This window comes from Anas platyrhynchos, chromosome 16, assembly GCF_047663525.1.
Source record: "Anas platyrhynchos isolate ZD024472 breed Pekin duck chromosome 16, IASCAAS_PekinDuck_T2T, whole genome shotgun sequence".
Taxonomy (NCBI): Eukaryota; Metazoa; Chordata; class Aves; order Anseriformes; family Anatidae; genus Anas; species Anas platyrhynchos.
The window spans coordinates 1,258,292-1,277,189 of NC_092602.1; the positions used below are offsets into that span (position 1 = coordinate 1,258,292).

The window sequence follows — 18,898 nt, forward strand, 5'->3', positions numbered from 1 at the left end:
ATCCATATGTGTACGCAGGCACACTCGAGTGTTTTGTGTGAAAACCAGAAGAACAATTTCTTCTCATTAACCAGCTAAGGAAAAATTTGTGTGTATGACGAAGGGACCTTGCTTCTCCTTACCTGTCCCCGCTGTGCCGCTGCTCGTTCCAGGTACCATACTGGCTGTCGGGCTCCTGCACAAGCGTGTCTGTGTCCTTCGCTTCAGGGGGCTGTCTGGAGAAGCACTGCTTCAGCTGATCCTGCAACAAAGCAACGGAAACAATTCCTCATTCCTTTGTCCCTCGGCTAACTTGACTTACTGATTTTAATTAAAATGGCATTTTTGAATCTAGCAGTTAAAACTCGGACAAGAGAAAAGTGAATGAATTTAAACATGGAAAATAACTGTGAACCCAGAACAATGAGTGTACATTAAGTGAGCAGTTTTCCTGGGCAAACAACCAGGCAGGAACCAACTAGCTAGTTTTAAAATTCCACATTGCTTTAAGATTGTTCTTATCTCAGGTTGCACAAAGGCTTTAGAAGCACCTATACAAACAGAGAATTCTGCTGGGACTACACGTAATCTCCCTCAAACATATAGGTGAAGCGTCAACTCGCTTCCTGGGTTTAATGAAAGTCCTCTTTTTTTTTTTTTTAGCTCTTTCTTTGGAAGACCTTCAAAATAAAAATCGTAAATAAATAAATAAGCATAAGGCCAGCTCCTAGAAAGCCTTTGACAAATTGAAGTGTGTTAATGTAAAGTTTAAATACAACACACAAAGTAGGACAGACTGCAGTGCTTTTTTTCTTGTGTTCTACTCTGACCTTTCATGTCTCAAGTAATTATTTTATGAAGGCAGCAGATCCATGAAATAAAAAGGGAATCAGTGCATCTAAGGGCCTTTCCCTTCCAGGGGAGAGAAATGGGTCGGCTGCTGCTGGCACCCTAGATTTGCAGCAGACCAACGTTCATTTGCTCCAGAACATTAACACTGCTGTACTTTTTTCTTGCAGTTGTGTTAAGCACCAAAGTTAGATTGTTACTGAAATAATACGTTGTGTGGATAATTAAACACGTTGGATCCTTTTGCATCCCTGAACACAGGCACAGCTTTTAGTGCAATATCAACTGCTGTCAGATGAGGTCTTTGTAAGCAAAGATGACATTGTTTCCTACCTGTACCGGGCCTTTTCTCTCTTTAGAGGACAAAACAAACAAAAAAAAACCCAAACACCTAGTAGAATGTGCTGTGGAAACCACCAACACAACTGCTTCAGCTGATGGCAGCCACGTCTGCTTCTCTGAACAAGAGCAGCGTGGCCATTCAAAAAGAAGAGTGGCGGCACCTCTTAGCACACCAGGGACATTTCTGCAGCGCTGTGGGTTATCGCTTCTCCTACAGGTGCCGAGTCTAAAGCTCGGTAATTCCCTTTGCTCTCTTTTACAATCCAGCCACGCTATTTCTAGGCATCGTGCACATTTACGTCGAGCAGACTGGCAGAGCTCGGTGCCTTTCTATTTGGAGTCTCGATCACCAGCAGGCTCGGCACAGACACTGCAGAAGGGGCACAGGCTCTGAAGGGAGCCCCCCCCCCCCCAGCACTGCGCCCACGCCGGGGCTGACGCAGGCGGCGGGCACGGAGCCAGCACCGGGCACTGTGTGCTGAGCTCACCCACCAGCATGCTCCGACCAGAGGGTGCTGAGCACCGGTACCTGTCCACAAATCCATACCTGCCCACGAATCAGTGGCCTGATGCTAGAAAAGGGCACCGAGAGGAAGGCTCTCACCGCACACAGCCAGCACCAAGAAAGAAAGCCTCAGGCAACGCACGTGAAACGATGAGAGATGAGAGCACTCGAGGAAGAATTCCTTAATGCTAAAAGGTTCTGGGAAAGAGACTGCCTCTTTTCTTGTGGCTTTAGTTTTGTTAACCTGAAGAATGCAGCTTTAACATTATAAAATACTGATGACTCGGGGTAACTACCCACATCCACGCTGGCTACTCAAATTCTAACAAACTGGTTACTTCCCCAGCCCTACCATCAGCAGTTGCCATTTCCTAGTTGTACCATACCCTTTGCTATTGACAAAGCTGTCTATTTTAATGCCAAGTGAAATAAAACAATAAAAGGCTCTACTATTTATTCCAATGCGCTGTTACTACACAAAGTCAAACGTTCGGTTTGTAAGACTCAAGTAAATGCTCATTTTGTGAGTTACATGGAATGGATTTCCTGCTTTTTGCCTTCCAGATGTTCCCACAGCCTCGTAACTCCCCGCAAGCAATCATTACCCTTCACGTGTACAAGGAATCAGAGAACATCCCCAGTTGGAAGGGACCCCCAGGGTTCATCGAGTTCCCAGGGGGCTGGGAAATGGCCCTGTGCTTCTTGGAAGCCGCGGGCATTTCCTCGTACTTGGCTGGGCCACGTGTTTTGGTTCCCACACGTCCTCTGTAGCTTCACACTTCACTCCAGGGGCTCCACCAACACTCCTGGGCTCAGCTTTCTGCTGTCACTTTGTGGCCACGTCACCGTTTGGCAAATCCAGTCTTAGGGAAGGATCTCTAAATCCACTTGTTCCAATTGTTATTCTCTGTCCTTCCTGCTTCCATGCTAGCTCAGCTTTTTTCAATTGGGTGCTTGTTATGAAATCTTTTTAATCCTAATTTCGCATTACGTGATACCTGATTCTTGTAATTAATGTGTGCAGACAATTGATCAGTTTCTGCCCCTTTCTGCACAGCAGCTGCATCTATTGCAAGAGCTGTGCCTGCAGCATGGGACAGCCTCGGTGGCAGCACAAACAACTGCACAGGGCCCTGCCTGATACCCCCAGCTCTTATGGCCACAAACTGCAGACGAGCCAACAGATGCAAGCACGTTAGCCTTTTGGACAGGGAGAGAATATTTCCCCCATACCACAGCTAAAGTGCATTATCTCTATGCACAACATCCACTGTATTGCTGGCAATTCCTCACATTGTTTCCAACTAAAAACATCATCTAAAAGCTCAAAAACAGGAATGGGAGCAGCAGAAAAAGAGCTACATGTACAGTGCTTGGGGCACATTGTTTATAAAAGTGTAGTGTTATCAAGAAAATGATGGTTGTAAGGAGAAAATATGCACGACCCAGATAATAATGCCATTCCAGCAGCAACAGGAAAGAAATGCAGACACAAATGTATCGCTCATCTGAAGTTTCAATAATTCTTATTAAATTTTACACTGCAAACAAACCTGGCACATATTCTTCAGTTTGTGGTAGCGTTTTACCTGCCATTATACAGATTTGATGTTTTGGATGTGGTCTCATAACCAAAATGACAGCTAACTCTCAGACAGGAATTCTCCATGCTGTAACGAAAAGGAGTCTGAAAGAATTTTACTTCTTCTGTAGAATTGTGAGTTTGAATTTGATAAAACAAACTGAGAAATGCAAACATAAGGAGTTAGATGCTCCAACTTCTAGGAAGTTGTGACTGGATGTAACAAAACATCACCACACGTGGCTGCTGGAGGAAGGCGCCTCTTTCAGAACAGGGTCAGACATCCCTCCCTGCGGCCCCATTCCGGGGCAGGGGTTAAAACATGATTGAATGGTTTACGATGCTCTTTTATGACTCATTGTCCCATGCAGCCCCTGATGATGTCTGGAAGCATCACTGCCTGACACAATACCCACCTGAGCAAGCAGTGATTCCAAGAAGCTGATTTCCTTCCAGTAAAAACATCGTTACAGGGTTTGGGGAGCTAAATTTCTATCAGGCCAAAGAAGTAACTAGAAAAAATTCCAGCATTCCAGCAAGTCTACAGATCCCTCCTCAGGCCTCAGCTCAGTAACTACAAGTTTACTTTTAATGAAAACAGTAGAGGTTTTTTGTTGGTGGTTGTTTGTTGTTTTTTTTCAAAAGGCTGATTTTCACTACTTCCATCCTCTTTCAGCATCCATCCTCTCTGCATACTTAATAGCTGTTATTTTTTTTTTAATGCCAGTCAAAATTGCACACATTCTCTGAGAACTGTACATAAGCACTGTATTGTTTTGTAGCTGAAATGCTTTTAGACACAAGCAACTCAAAATTAGATTATACAGCTACATTTGCTGGCATTAACATTTTGGTTGGAACAGCTCGGTGTTGCTGACAAAGAGCATGAATGAAGAACAAACTGCAATTACAAATTGAAGGCTTTAAAACATGACAGCCTAGGGAAAATAATGCAACTTGCTGAATGCACTGGTGACGTTTTCCAGGTCTGCCACGAGGCCGCTCCACCCCACACCATGGTATTGTAGGCGGTCTCGTGCCCTAAGGCTGGCTCTGCCCCAAGTACAGGGGAAGAAAAGGAGGAAAGACTTCCAGTATGTCCTGCTCCTAAACACGGGCAATTTCTGCTTCATTCTTTGCTCTGTAGCCTAAATCCTGATTTTAAAGATCATTTCTTCAGACGGATGAAAATCTGTTTTGTTTAACGCATAAGCTCCACAGAAACAGAGACCCTGCAAGATGGAGAACTGACACGTTTGGCTTTGACTTCTGTTGCCCTTCACAGATCTGCTCTGAGCATGGATTTTATCTTTTTTCTGTAAGAGAGAATTACCCATTATTAACTCAAACTTCTGTAAATATCTGGGGCCCATCCTCTTTCCTCATCTACCCCTTGGAAGAAGAGACCAAGTCTGAAAGACAAGGTGTCCGACCCGTGGAGCTAGGCCAGATGCAGCCATTTCCCTGATGAACAGAATGTGTCTGAAACAGGAAAAACAGACGTTTCAAAAGGAAAAGACATTTCAAAATTAAAAAGCGGGGCCTGCTCTCTTCTTGGCACACAAGATAAACCCAAATTAAGAACCATCTTATTTATAGTCACAGAAGGCATACAAGAAAATGCGTCCCCAGTCAAATAAATACTACTCCCCATCCAGTAAGGCAGTAATTCTCCAAGATTTAATCTTTAACTTCATAATTCTTACAATAGCAGCCAGGATAAAATCAACTTAATTTTCACACGAAATAAAATAGCAAAGCAGCGCAACCAATTCACATCGAGCTCTACTGCTTCTAAAACGAGACATGATGGTTATGGCTCTTTCAGCACTTACTCCCTTGGAATTAAGCTGCTTTGGGCAATAGTCCAGGATTGATTATTCCTGTAACTTCCCATTCCTGACAATGATGCACACACAATATTGCTCCTGCCAGTGCAAAAATTATCCGTAACTAAGAATGAAAGCGTATATTTATGTGAAACACTCTTTTCACACCGATGTGAAATAAAGACCTGGCACATGAGGAATGCCAGTTGAAAGAGATCTCACGAGTCAGAATCTGCACAGACAGTTTCAAATATAATCTTTGTTTGCAAAACAGACTGAGATATCAGACAGCCAAAATGACACCCCACAGCTTGAAGTGCAAAAATGAGAAGTTAAAATCTACTGGCGCAGAAGGAATATGAATAGGTAATTGCACAAAGGGATGAAGTTCTGACCATCTGCCTCATTAACACTAAATTCAAAGAGATTTTTTTTGCCTTTTTAAAAAAAGCTAATATATATATAATATAGAGATGTATATATAATTATATATATGTATTTTTTAATTTTAGTAAAAGGAGTCAGAAGTTTGGTCAAGTTGCCCATATTGAGAACACCCCCACCCTCTAGGTGTGTCACTGCACTCAAGGATAGTTTACAAGTCCCAACAAATCCAGGAAACTACCCCAATTGTTCCCCAGCAACATGCAAGGAAGGTGCCGATTATACCTTATTCTATAAAGATTTTAACCTATTATTTCACAGTTGACCCCGCTTTGAACAGGATGGTGGGCTAGATGACCTCCAGAGGTCCCTTACCAACCTGTACTGTTATACGACTATTTTAATGATTCTAAGGCTTATCACTAGAAGGTAAACTATATATTTTGGATCAATAATGAAATTAACAAAAACATCAAGAATATTATACCATATATTTAAAGAAAAAAGCACCAGGTGGGCCTTAGAAAGTACACAATATATTTGCAATGTGTGTTTTTTCTTTCTAAGCATCTAAACACTGACAGAGGAGTAGTAAAGCCAGCCTCAGTGGAATCAGCACCCCGTTGTTTCCATGGGTACTTACTATCCGGCGAATTAATGCTGCCCACAAGGAGTAAGTCATGGCTCGAGACCAGCGCTCCGGTGCTTCCTGGCAATCAGGCAGAGGATTTACCAGCTCGGGCTGAAATAGCTTCTGAAGGGAGCAGCTGCTGCAGGGCAGCACCCAGCACACTGCTGCCTCCCACCCCACCCCACCCCACCCCGCGTCCTGCAGCCACAGATAGCGGTTCCAGGAATCGTGCGCTTTCCTTCTGACCTCACCGACGAGGGAGGTTAAAGGACCTCCAGCGCAGGCTCCACCCAGGCGAGGACAGCCTCCCCAGCACCATCAGCACCCTACAGATTCCCTCAAAGTGAGGGAGACCTGGAGAGCAGGGCTAGGAGCAGTCCCAGATGTAATGGGATGAATCAATATCATAACCTTGAGGTCTTTACATTACTGCACCGGGCACGTCCTCTGCCTCCAGGCAGGGAGGCCACCTCGGGCAGCCTCACCATTGCCCCTGTCCCTTCCCAGGTGGAGAAGCTGGCCAGGACTCATGGGTGCTACACGGTCCCTACTGCTGCTGCTCCTCCTGCCCCAGCCTCCAAAGCACCCGATGGACTCACACACTACTGACAGATTCGGGACTTGAAAGGCGGCGGTACCAAGGAGACCCAAAGTCAACTCAGAGTTGACTCCAGCCACAAGAGAGAAGGTGGCCAAATGAACCCAGCTGCTGTTAGTTCTGCTAGGAGCCTGGGTACCTTCGTGCAATGCAATCTCTCGTAGTGACTCCCACTTAAGCCAAACTGCTCGCCCCACTGAGGATTTCAAAGACCTCTCAGAGCCTGTCATGTTTTGTACCCCCAAAATAGCGAGGCTGGGACTTGCTGCGAACACTCACACGCGCCCATCGTGTGGTTTCAGCGCGAGGCTGAAGATAGAGCAGAGGTTGAATTTATGTGCAAGAAGCAGACAAGAACCAAACTAAATATATACCTTGCTAGGGGTACGTGAACCATTGCAGTACTTCCTCTGGGAGGAGGAAAGAAAAAAAAAAAAAAAACAACTAGTTGGGAACACCTTTGAAATCCTTCGCATGTTACCATATTAAGTTTTCCTTACAGCCTCACACAGAAACCAAACCCAGCAGGATCAGAGCCACAGACCCCAGCCTGAGCAGAGCAGTGCTGCGCTGTTCAGGGATGCAGGAACTTCCTCACGCCCAGAGGCCATATGCAACTCTCCTCAGATTAATAAAAGCTGGCAGTGAGAGCTGAATAGGCTCCCTCGTCTTCAGCGCTGCAAGAGACACAAGCCAGAACAAGACAATTTTATACTGCTATGGTAGGAAGTGAATATATTTGCTTTTTTTGAAAAGCTGCATGCTTGAAATCAACACCTCCTACTTGAAATATTTTATTTCACAGCTCTTCTGCACAGATAACATTTTTCCACTCAAGACACAGGTTAAACCTCAAACAAACATTCCTGGGGAAAAGGGCTCTTTAGTTTAAAGTCTGGATTCTAAGATGCACAGAAAGCGATAGGATTTCTTGACACCAAATGAATACCAAACGAGCAGACTCTGCAAATTGCACCTTGCTTGTTTAAATGACAATTCCAAACAACTTCAGAGATGTTTTGGAAGGGTGCAGTCAAAATACACATGCACACATACACACACCCCTGGTCTGTGGAACAAATACAAATATTTCATGAAATTAGAGCGAAGTTACAAGATTTCAATAAAAATGCATTGCCAGAGTTGAGAGCTGCATTCAGTGATGTTTTTGTTGAGGAATTTATTTCCCTCTGAAAACTGCCTCTCGCTTACAGCTTTAGAAAATGAGAAAACGAGGTCAATGCGCAAAAAATGACCAGCTCCAAACATATTTGTCTTTTCTACTCTCAGAGCATTGTAAAAATCAACTCCTTGCAGCAAGCCTAAGGAAATTCATAGTGCAAAGCCACTGAAGTGATTATTCCTGACAAAATAACTAGGGAACAAAGGGAGTCTACTAAACCCCCATCACCATGGCTTTATGGCCCAGATTTGCACTGCCAGCTCTGCTCATGGCCTGTTGAACCAAAGCGAAGTTATTAAAATGAAGCAGCACGAACTGTTTCAGCACTGGCCCTCGTACCTTCATTAATTAAACCAAACAGCTCACTCCTCCCCCCACCCCAAACAAGACAAACAGCTCGTTTTTACAAGCGTTCTTTCTACAAACCCACTTCTCGCTGCCCTAACAGCTCTCTGGGCATGTAGAGATAAATTGACAATGCGTGAGGTATTTTGGGGAGCAATTCCTCATGCTCCCAGTGAATATTAGTGCAAATCAGTTCAGCAGCTATTTGCCGTAGGGTCTGTAGCAAGCCAGCCAAGCTAGAACAAAACACCAACATGCATTCATGAAGGACGTTCCCCATAAGGGACATGCATTTCCAGACAGATCCTGGTAAAATCCAGTGGCTAACACAGACAAAGGCTCCTCCACAAACCAAGCCAGAGCCGAGGTGAGGTGTAGGTGAGCAGATGCCCGATGCTCAGCCTGACCCCAGTGGCACAGGGCTCCCAGTCCCACCAGCGGGGACCTACCTGAATGAGGGTGTGGTGCTCCACCAGCATCCCAAGAAACAAGCTGATGGTACATGCTTGAGTTGGCCAAACCAGCCTAGAAAAAAAAACATCTGGGAAGACTAAAAACTGAGCTGGGAGCTCCAGCCTTTGGAAGCGTGGATGGATGCTCCTGGAAGGGCTGCGGGATGCGACATGAAACCTCTGAAGGACTGGGGGCAGTCCCAGCACACGGGATGTGCAGGCAAACAGCACACAACTTCCATCTATTGTGGAACTGCAGTGAAACTGAAACCAAACAAAGCCACCGGGATGCTGCCTGATCCAGCCTGAATGAAAAGACCTGGTTTTATCAACCCACCAGGCCGGCAGAAAGCAAAGAGCAGCCCCACGCACCCGGCTGCTATTTTAGCACACCCCAGAGCACCTCCGGTATCAGACACACGCCTCCAACACAGCGAGTGCTCGCAGCCCAAGCAACCACAGAATTAACTTTCTGTTCTGGCTCAAAATCTTCTCCCAGAGAATCTCAAACACATCTGAGAATGTGAAACACCCCAGAGCTTTTTTTTTCTTGTGAGCCATCTGAGTAGTTCTGTATCTTACCAAGAAACAAATTGCCATCACTCTTCTGTAACAGCAACAGGGATAGGCGAGGAACCAGGCTTTTTGTACCAGTCAGATACAGGATGGCAACATTTATATAATGCCAACAAAGTCAGAGATCTAGAACTAATGGTGCTGGATGTGAAACAAGGTGTCAGACCTAAGCTGGGAATGTGACTGTTGTTACCGTGATTAAAACGAAATTAAAGCACTGTTCAACAGCAGCATCCCTCCTCCTGTTACAGCGAAGACACAGCTGGTGACAAAAAAAAAAAAAAAAAAAAAAGCCTCAATAAAAGCACCTAGGAGAAAAATCAAGTTCAAAAGGTTTCACTGCAGCTGAGGTGCAGCCCCCAGAAGCGATGTTAGCACACCAGAATAATGCTGCACCCTGAACCAGCCCCATGGCATTACGTGAGCACGGCACGCAGCGGCAGCGCCCAGCCCATCTTGGATGCAGCAGCCAAGGAGCTTCTTCAGGCAGTGGTGACACCTTTTTTCCTCAAATTAAACATGAGGACACCATATAACAGCTATTTAAAGGAAATGATCTAAGCCCAGTTTGGTTTCAGTGCAAACAAAACCGACAGATGACTGGCTGTGAAGATAAGGCCACCCGAACAGACTACCCCAAGGCAAAAGGGAAGGAAAAGCCTGCTGGGAAGCAGGCATTGATGAGAGGGAGGGAAAAAAAAGTGTGTTCAGGGGTTTCTGTTATGAATGAAGCCAGGGCAAGCAGAATATTCAGTTTCAGTGAACAAATTGATAGGAGTACTACAGCGAAAATAATTTCAAAAGCTTTTCCCAAACAGTCTGCCATTGAGTACACCAAGGAAGCTATTTAAAATAAAAATTATCCCTGCACTTCTGCTTGTGGTTAATGGATTTGTATACATTACACTGTGACTGCTCAGCTGTTGGTTTGAGAACCACAAGATAAATTGGTTTAATAGCTCTCAGGCTCCATCCTTTGACTGTCCCAGCTTTTACACAGCTCCTAAAAGCCTGGCTGCACTTTCTCTAGATTCAAAAATGGATGGCAGTGTTAGACATTTATTTACCTAGGTGTAATTTAAGGCAGATGGATTCAAATTTACAAAAGCTCTTCTAATCCCCACCACCACCTTTTTTTTAAGGCACACACTACACTTCTGATGTCCTGTGCACAAGGTCTGGTTCTCACCCAAAAGCTAGAGGACTACGCTGTACGTAACGCTTATCCGCCCGCCCAGCCTTCCTTCCTGAGCACTCTGCTGCAGAACCTCCTCCGTGCCGAGCTGCAGAGAAGCACTGAGCATCGCCAGACATCCAGTAGGAAAATGTGACAAGGTATGAGCAGAATAACAACGTGAGTACGTAATCCTTGGGCTGCTGAAACAAAGTGTTGGAGAATAACATTATTTCCTCTCTCTTGCAGCCTGATTTTCACCTTCATGACCTCCAGCAAGGAAATAACTAATTACATCAAATCCCTTCCACTCCAATCCTGAAACTTCCCTGTAGTGCAAAAAAACCTCTCGTATAGCCCAAAAACATTGCAGTGATTTATCCATGAGCCCTTTCCCAGCTTCCCAGCTTGCAGGAGCTACCAGCTAAGGTATGTTATATCCGTAACAAGGCACCAACCCACCCGTTTCCCCTACGTTTAGGGAATTAGGGCACCCACACCTCCTTTCCCAGCACAGGCTCCAGCAGCCAGCACACACAGCACCAGCCCCTCGCCAGCAGAGCTGCTGCCAAGGCAGGATGGCAGCCCGAGCGTGGAACGGCGCCCGAGACAAGGTGGTTTTGAGCCGAAGCATTTAAGTTACAGACACCCAAACAAATGGATGACTGCTTTAAGGCACTCAGTTCGTTCAGAACATATCTGGAGCAGTGACTGGAGGGCCTCACACGAACTGCCATCTATTATTTCCATAGGTGCTTCATCTGGAAGTCTACCAATGCTGTAAGAAAGAAGGACAAATGGACAGCTAAATTTACACAGCCAAATGCACCCTCACACCTCCTCTACCTCCAAACTCCACAGCAAGGCACTTGCAGCTACGAGGAAGTCGTGCCTTTTGACCTGGGTGCAGTGACCGCAGCAGTTCAGCATCCAGCCCATGGGCAGTAACCCCATGGTGCTGTGCCTAAAAATCTGACTGCTGGAGCATCAGCACCACACAACTGCCGTGCAGTGCTGCCTTAAAGCCAATAAACAGGCCCCCATATGATGAAGTGTGTGCTTTATACTAATCCCAGTGTTGGTGGGTTTTTGTAGAAACTGTCAGGTGTTCCCAGGCCTAAGCACAACCGGGACCCTGTTCCAGCCAGACAGAAAAATAGGTTCAAGGTCTGCGTTCACAAGTTGTCCTGTGCAAGATGGCAATGGCACGAGCTATGCGCTTGCACAAGAGCTGAGTAACCTTAAACTTGAGCACAGGAGCTCAGCACAAGTCAAACTAAGTTCATGCACAAAGCTAAGCCCGTGCAAAATTACTGCTGAAACAGGAATGGCAGCTCCACTGCTGTCACCAGTGAATTAACCGAAAAGGTCACCCTCCGTCTCGAGATTTTCTGCTCTGTAAGCAGTACAAAGTGCAGAGAAAGTAGTACAGATGCCCTCTGCAGCTTCCAATTTCCATTTTTTTTTAGTTCCATTAATTTCACTTTTTTAAACATCTTTTAATTCAGATGATTCTAATCAATCTAAAGAATCGACTTCAAAAAAAATCACCATGCTAACAGCGTAACAATGGTTACCAAATATTTTCCTCCTCATTCTTTTGTGCTCGCTTGACTACATTTTCTTTTCCAGTACAGCCACAGAGGAGATTAACAGAAAGCTAGGCCAAAAATGCTGTAGACCATAGCTGATAAAAATAATACTGGAAAGAGCCCGTACACAAACGCCACACCTGCCCAAGGAATGCAGCCTTGTTCCGTACATGATTCAAGGCGAGCCTCCATGAGCTCACACCAGAACTTCCCGTGTATGTATGCCCTATTGATATATATAATTTATATATATATATATATATAAATATTAAATTAAATTAAAATTAAATTACATATATATATATATATATATCCCTCATTCACATGGGTCTTGTAACTTCTGCTTCAGAACACAATAGCAAAAATGCCTCTTTTTCAATAGAAAATGAAAATAACCATCATTTACTGTTGACTGCAGAGTGACAGCGCTCAACTCTCTACAAATACAACTTGAGGCATTTTCTGCAGAGGAATTACAAATACTGAGGCACACTCCAAGTCACGCTGACCCGTAGCGTTTTGAAATGACTGACACGAGTGCACTTTCAGATGAACGTTCTCATTTTAGACAAATATTTGTCCTTCCTGTGTTGCTTGAAAAAAAAAATCAACAACGTGTTTCCCCATTCCCAAACCTTGGCTAGGTGTGTTCCCCGACAAGGGAGATTGCCGTTTGTGCTAGAAGAAGAAAGCAGCTGGGAGCAGACAGACCTTGCTACCTGGAAGTGTTTGGGGGAATATTTCTAGAGGAAAAGCAGACAAGATAGGGGTTTTGGCACTAGACAAAATGCTGCCACGAAGCCAAGGCTTTGGCATCACGTTATCTACCTCCAGAGGCTCAAGAAGGTGCATAGCTTACAAGGTCAGGCGGCTCTGAACTCGTCTGCCTCTTCCTCAGAGAGGAAAACCTCTGCTGGCTCCGCACGGAAAACCTCCGGAAGGACTCTCTGCTGCGGGACGCAAAGTGCCTGAAGGAGGAGGTTCGCTTGAAGGGAGTCCTGCTGCCACCTTCCCCGCTAGTCCGCTCATGAGCGACCGCAGTAGTGACTAAATTTAGTGCTTCCTGTAAAGATCTCCGCACCGTACCCATCCACTGGGTCATGTGAGTTTGTGCCACTGACAGTTTGTCTCCAAGGTAATCCATTTTTTCCAGCAGCAACGAGGAATCGATATTCAGTAGCAGTTACTGTAAAATACGTTCTCCTTAACGACCCTGATTTTATTTTGCAAAACGGATTCCACTCAAAATATTTCTAATCGCACCACGCTACCAGCACATTTCTATATTTAAGGTATGTGAAGCCGCAGATCGGGTTTTGTCAAGTAGGAAAAAAAAAAAACACTTCTCCTACTTAAAATCAGGTTTCCAGAGTTCTATCAAAATATCTTTAATTCAGCCATGTTAAAGAGAAATCAAGGTTTAAATCCTAGCAGTCACTTGAAATCCGTCCATTTACAAGCACAGAATTAGTCTCTTACTTTCTCATCTCAGAGCCGGAAAAGCAAACTCCCTTTTCAAGCCAAGTTTGTGATTTTCTGTAAATATCAGCAGGATAAAAAGAATCCGATTCTTCTGGCTCGGCAGCTTTGCAGGTAGCAGCCCATCGCACAAAGTTCTGCCGCGTCTACACAATCCATCGGGCAGCAGAAGGGGCGGCTCTCCTCAGTGACACATCCAAGTTATTTTCCCCGAAAGGCTCCGGGGAAGGCATCAGCAGCGGCCGGCTCACGGAGCCACCTCACCCGGCTCTCCCTGGAGGTGCAGCCCAGGGTTTGGGGACGCAGCCCACGTCCAGCCCTGACCCGTGGGCTGCCGAAATCCCTTCAGGAGGACAGCGGCTCTGCTGGCGGGGCTCCGTGGCGTGGCGATGCTCGCTGATATGCCGGCACGGAGGCTTTCCCCACGCCGATGGAAGCCGTGCCACGCGATGGGGAGACGCCGCTGAGGCGATGCTGGATGCCAGGGCTGCCGGCCCGGCCTCACCAAGCACCCGCTGGGCGAGGGGCAGCGAGCGGTGCCGCGGGCGGCCTCCACGCTCGGCTCCCTCCTCGCCTCCGCTCCGTGGAGGGAACAATGAGCGAGGTGACACAGGCGCAGCGCCGGAGGAAGGATCTGGGCTGGGCTCTACCCTAGCGCAGGCAGCGTTGCCATGGCGACTGAGGGACCAGCATCTGCCCGCTGCCACACGGGCAGGAGCTGCCCAGATCCTTGGGATCCATCCCCGGGGTGCTGGGGCCTCGCGGGAGGCCGGGCCCGATCCTCACCTGCGGCTCGGCGGAGCGGGTGGTGTCCGGGTGGCGGCCGCAGGGAGCGGCCACGTACAGCCTCCCGCTGACGCAAACTGGAGCCAGGCGCTGAAGTTAGCGAGCGAGAGCGGCGCAAGTCAATGATTACCTCAGGGGCGGCGAGCTCCGAGCCCCATACACTCCCATGCCAGCTGCAGTGGGGGGCCCCTGCCCCGCTCCCTGCGCCCCCCGAGCACCCCACACCTCAGGGGCACGGGCAGGTGGCACCAGACCCCGCAGCTCCCCAGCCACAGATTTCTGGGAGCAGCCCAGTTGGAGGAAAGCAGAAATAAAAACCTGAGGCTTAAAGCAAGAAGCACCGCTGTCCGGTGCAAAAGGGGGGGACAGAAATAGGTGTTGGGGTGCGAAAGGCATGTAGAGAGCTGCCTGCTTTCCTGTGCATTCAGGGCTTTTCTTTGTTGCTTAACTTGCAGTCCCAAATCACTGGGCATTGCATCATTCTCCTCCCACCCCCTCTGAGATTTTCAGGAAGAGATTTAATGGAATGAAGAGTTTCTAGACAATACTTCATGAAATGGTGCTCGTGTAAGGTTTCGCTTTATCTGAGGTGCTATCTGCAAACATGCACAGAAGCACATGGGGGTTTCTTCCCTTTTAAGTTTTTTTTTTTTTCCTTCAAGTTCAACTCGATCAACCCAGAACCTATCCCCAAGGAAAACTTCAGTGACAACACATAGCATTCCATACCCTGTTCTTCATTTCTGAACACATTTGTTTTGAACATTCTCAAATTAGCAGTCTAATAAAAACCCTCAGTGTTGAAAGGGAATCCAACCAATAGAGAAAAACCTGTTTTTCCTTACAGAGCTCTTCCTTTTAAAGAGCTACTGAGCTGTTTTATGGAAAGAGGTATCTTTAATCAGATATCCCAAGAACAGGGCTTTCCTTATTTATTTTTTTTAAAGTAACAAACACGTAAAAAAATATATTCTGACTCAGTTAAGAGTAATGCTTCACCAATGATGGAGACCCTGCATCATAGAGACCCTGCATCCAAGGTTGAAATTTAATACTTACTACCCATTTTTATGCTGTTTAATCTAAGCTTTATATTTCAAACATCCATGCATGTGCAAGCACAGCTCTGAGCGTGCTGCAGTGCAGGGATTCTTCACGAGGCAGCTTGCTATTTCAGGGGGCGATGGAATCGGAGCCTGAAACCATCTAAAATAGCTATGGGAGAGCTGGAAGTAGCTGCTGCACAAGTTGGTCAGCAGCCCCTTCACCCCAAGAGGAGGTACGGGGTTTAAGCAGTCCCCTGGCACAGCACCATCCCCAGCTGCAGAGATGCACGGCCAGGTTCAGCCCAACATCCACAGGCGGCTTTCTTACAGCCTGCTGCAAGAACACCCTGCATGGGTATGCGACTTGAAGGATCTGAAAATCTTGCTAGAGAATATATTTCACTTTTGGTTTTTGGACCTCCCTTGAAGAGGTGTTATGTCCGCTTCACCATTTACATCCTTAGAAGATTCAAATCAGCAGTTTTGCAGGCTATGTACAACACTAAATTTAATATCTTCTGGCTACCACATGAACATATTGCCAGATATCCAAGTATACTCAGCAGCTACATTATTGCTTAGCTTTACACTTCGATTACCATCTTGGCAAAGAGCTTCAGGAGATAGCAAGATGTGCTTTCACCATCGGATTCCAATGGTTCCAAATTTCCCCACCCTCCGGCTGAACTGCAGTAACTGACGGCGCAGTCTCCTGCTGAGCCCTGCACCAAAGCCAGCCGAGGTCAGAAGCTGCAGGGAGAGGCTGACTGGCAAAGTCAAACTTGGTTTCCTTAGACAACCCATCTAAAAATAAGTGAGGTATGAAAAGATGGACTGTCACGTGCAAGTTCTTTGGGGTTTGTTTCAGGAATGTTACTTTACTAAAATGCATCTACATAAACATTGCACGGAAGAAACACATCCTGAAAAATACCTCTCAACTGGAAAGATTGTCTCACAAAATAACCCACCAAAACCTCAGAGGACTCCGTCACATCACCCTCCCAAAACTAAAGAGCACTTGAGAAGCCTAAAGGACGGAGTTTTCAAAAGCTATAGGAAACTGAGCAGCAAATCACATCCAGGGGCTTTCCTAATTGAAGTGAGATTTCAACTGCGTGAGACGTACATGCTACTACTAAAAAATCATTTTAAGATATAGATCTGTTTCATGGTAGATTAACAACTATTAGCATAGAACAGTGCAGATGTCCGTGAGCAGGCTAACACGAAGACCTCCTGCACACGGGTGCTCACACCACAGACCAAGCAAGCCCACCCTGCCCAGGGCACGCTAATTTGTTCTCTTTTCTTCTCCAGGGCTCCCCAGAATACGATGCTCTGCAGCACTCCTCACCAACTTCCCAGCTGGCAAAAGCTCGCGAGTAGACTTTAATTAAATAACAGCATGTGGGTTACACACAGGCTCTATTTACTTCTTCTCCGGCGAATCCACACATCTCCCTATAAACATCAGCCTACAGAACATCGCTCAGAGCCATGCAGATGTTCCCTAGCTGTCGCCCAGCCGCTTCAGGCCAGCAGCAGTGCTTCTGGCTGAGTAAGGTTTGTTCTGCAGCGAGCACGGCAGCAGCAGATCTCCTCCCAACGCCACCCACCGCCTCATGCTGCGGCCGCCCTGGGTCTGCCATGGGCCTGCAGCTCCAGGAGCAGGCCCCATGCACGCCCGCACTGCCTGACTAATTACCACAGTAGTGAACAGGACCTCGTTACTCAAACATCGCTGGATGCTTTCATTATTAACATCTATTCCACCTACAACTCAAAAATACATTCCTGCACAAAGACATAACAACCCCTGTTTTTCCCCTCCTTCAGCAGAAAACAAAATTCTACCGCTAAATTATATTTTCCACAAGCTTCCTTCAGCTCTGCTGGAGCTTTACTTGTTCTCACACACATACAATTATGCTAGCGACTCTACGGGACTGGAAGGACAAGTTAAAAGCAGGCCCACACACAGCACACCGTGTGAGGCCATGGCAGTGCGGCCCCGCCATGTGCCGCCCACCACCGCCCTCCTGTCAGCAGCAGCCTGCATGGGGTGGGGAGCCCACCCGGCCCAAGGCCTGACCCCAAAAAGGGGCTGACCCCAACTGGGGAAGTCTCCACTTTGCTCTCGTGGGACCCTAAATCAGGAAGCTGTTCTCCTGATGCTCACCTCCCTCACAACCCGTCAGAACACCTGGCAGCAGTCATTGATCATTCGTGCTGTTCTCAAGTATTTTACGTTAACAAGTACTTGTAGAGCTCACGACAGCTCCAACTCCACCTGGGGTCTGTCTGGCTGCCCATCTCTGTTAGGGTCACTCTTCAGAAACCACCGAGGAGCAACGCCTGTGCTGGTACGGCTGTTCTGGCCTTGCACTGCACACCGACTCATTTGGCTTCATTAGTGAGAGAACTTAATTTCACCTGTTGTGTTTTACATTACAGGCTAGATAAGGACACAGCACTGCGCTGAGCCTAGCTGCGTGGCTCCAGGCTCAATTATTCCTTGGGTTCCTCGGGCACTACAAAACCAACTTTTTCTGATATGCTCCTTATTCTTGCCTCAGTACCCTCTGTTTTGCCAACTGAACTGTTATGCTCAAAGAAGGATATGCCACGATAACCACAAGTCTCTGGTCAAGTACAAAAAATTAAATGTTGAATGAAGCCTATGTTTTAGCACAAGGACTTTGTACGGGGTCTACAAACAGTGAAATCTCTTGCATAAGCTGAAACATCAGGTATTTCATTAATATTTACCCTAAATATTTGTTTTCTACTCTAGCTTTCATTTCCTTCTGAAACTGAGCAATTTAAGTTCACATGTACAGTGTTAATTAATGCTTATTCGGGATTTAAGACAGCTTGCATTAGAATTTGACATTAAAGCCATCCCCTCATGTACATAGACAACAAAAAAGAGACAGAAAATCCATTTCCAGCCCATTCTTTCTTATATTTGTTACATTAGCTGAGGAGCCCCCAGAGGCCCTACAAACTGGCGGACAGGGGGAGACAGCAGCAGCACCAGGTTCTGGGTCAATATTTGGAAAGCTTACACAAGCACCCATTAATACATTAATACAAGAGACTTTTAAAGAAAGGTGCTGAAGTACTTCATAAAACATCTCATCAATGCAGTCCATGGGTATTTTCGTGATCTTTATTTTAAACAGAGGCAATAATAACCTCAGAGCAGCACTCATTTCTCAAAGTAATGCATTTCAGCTGTGGGTAAACAACCACAATTTGGAATTCAGTGCTGCTGGTTTTACAGAGAAATATGTCAATGTTCGTCCAGACTGAAGGGAAAAAATGAAATTTCTTGATACTAATGAATCACAACTAAAAAGAGGCCGGTGTAACAGAACACCAGCTTTGCAACTGGCCTCAGAAATGTGGGTCTCATCTGATCTGTCATAGGGCACCAGGCCTCTGTAGTCATCACTCAGCCAAATTAGTTCCTTAGCAAAGTTTGTCCTGAAGCTAATCTGTGTTCTGACAAAGACATCACATTCCTTAGCACAGGTGCCCGCACAGAACATGCCACTTGA

The 18,898-nt window shown here is 46.3% G+C and overlaps 1 protein-coding gene across 4 annotated transcripts in view; it reads right to left on the bottom strand.

The window, feature by feature from the left end:
- KIAA1671 (KIAA1671 ortholog) overlaps nucleotides 1–18,898 on the bottom strand; it is a 71,462-nt gene that overhangs the window by 11,692 nt on the left and 40,872 nt on the right. For 2 of the 4 annotated variants that reach the window (XM_038187527.2, XM_072024693.1), the window contains one exon: nucleotides 123–241. In XM_038187527.2, coding sequence (XP_038043455.2) covers nucleotides 123–241 — 119 coding nt within the window. Of the gene's footprint in view, nucleotides 1–122; nucleotides 242–6,113; nucleotides 6,264–12,880; nucleotides 14,657–18,898 lie in introns of those variants that run through there. The other 2 variants (XM_072024692.1, XM_072024694.1) reach the window with 2 other exon arrangements.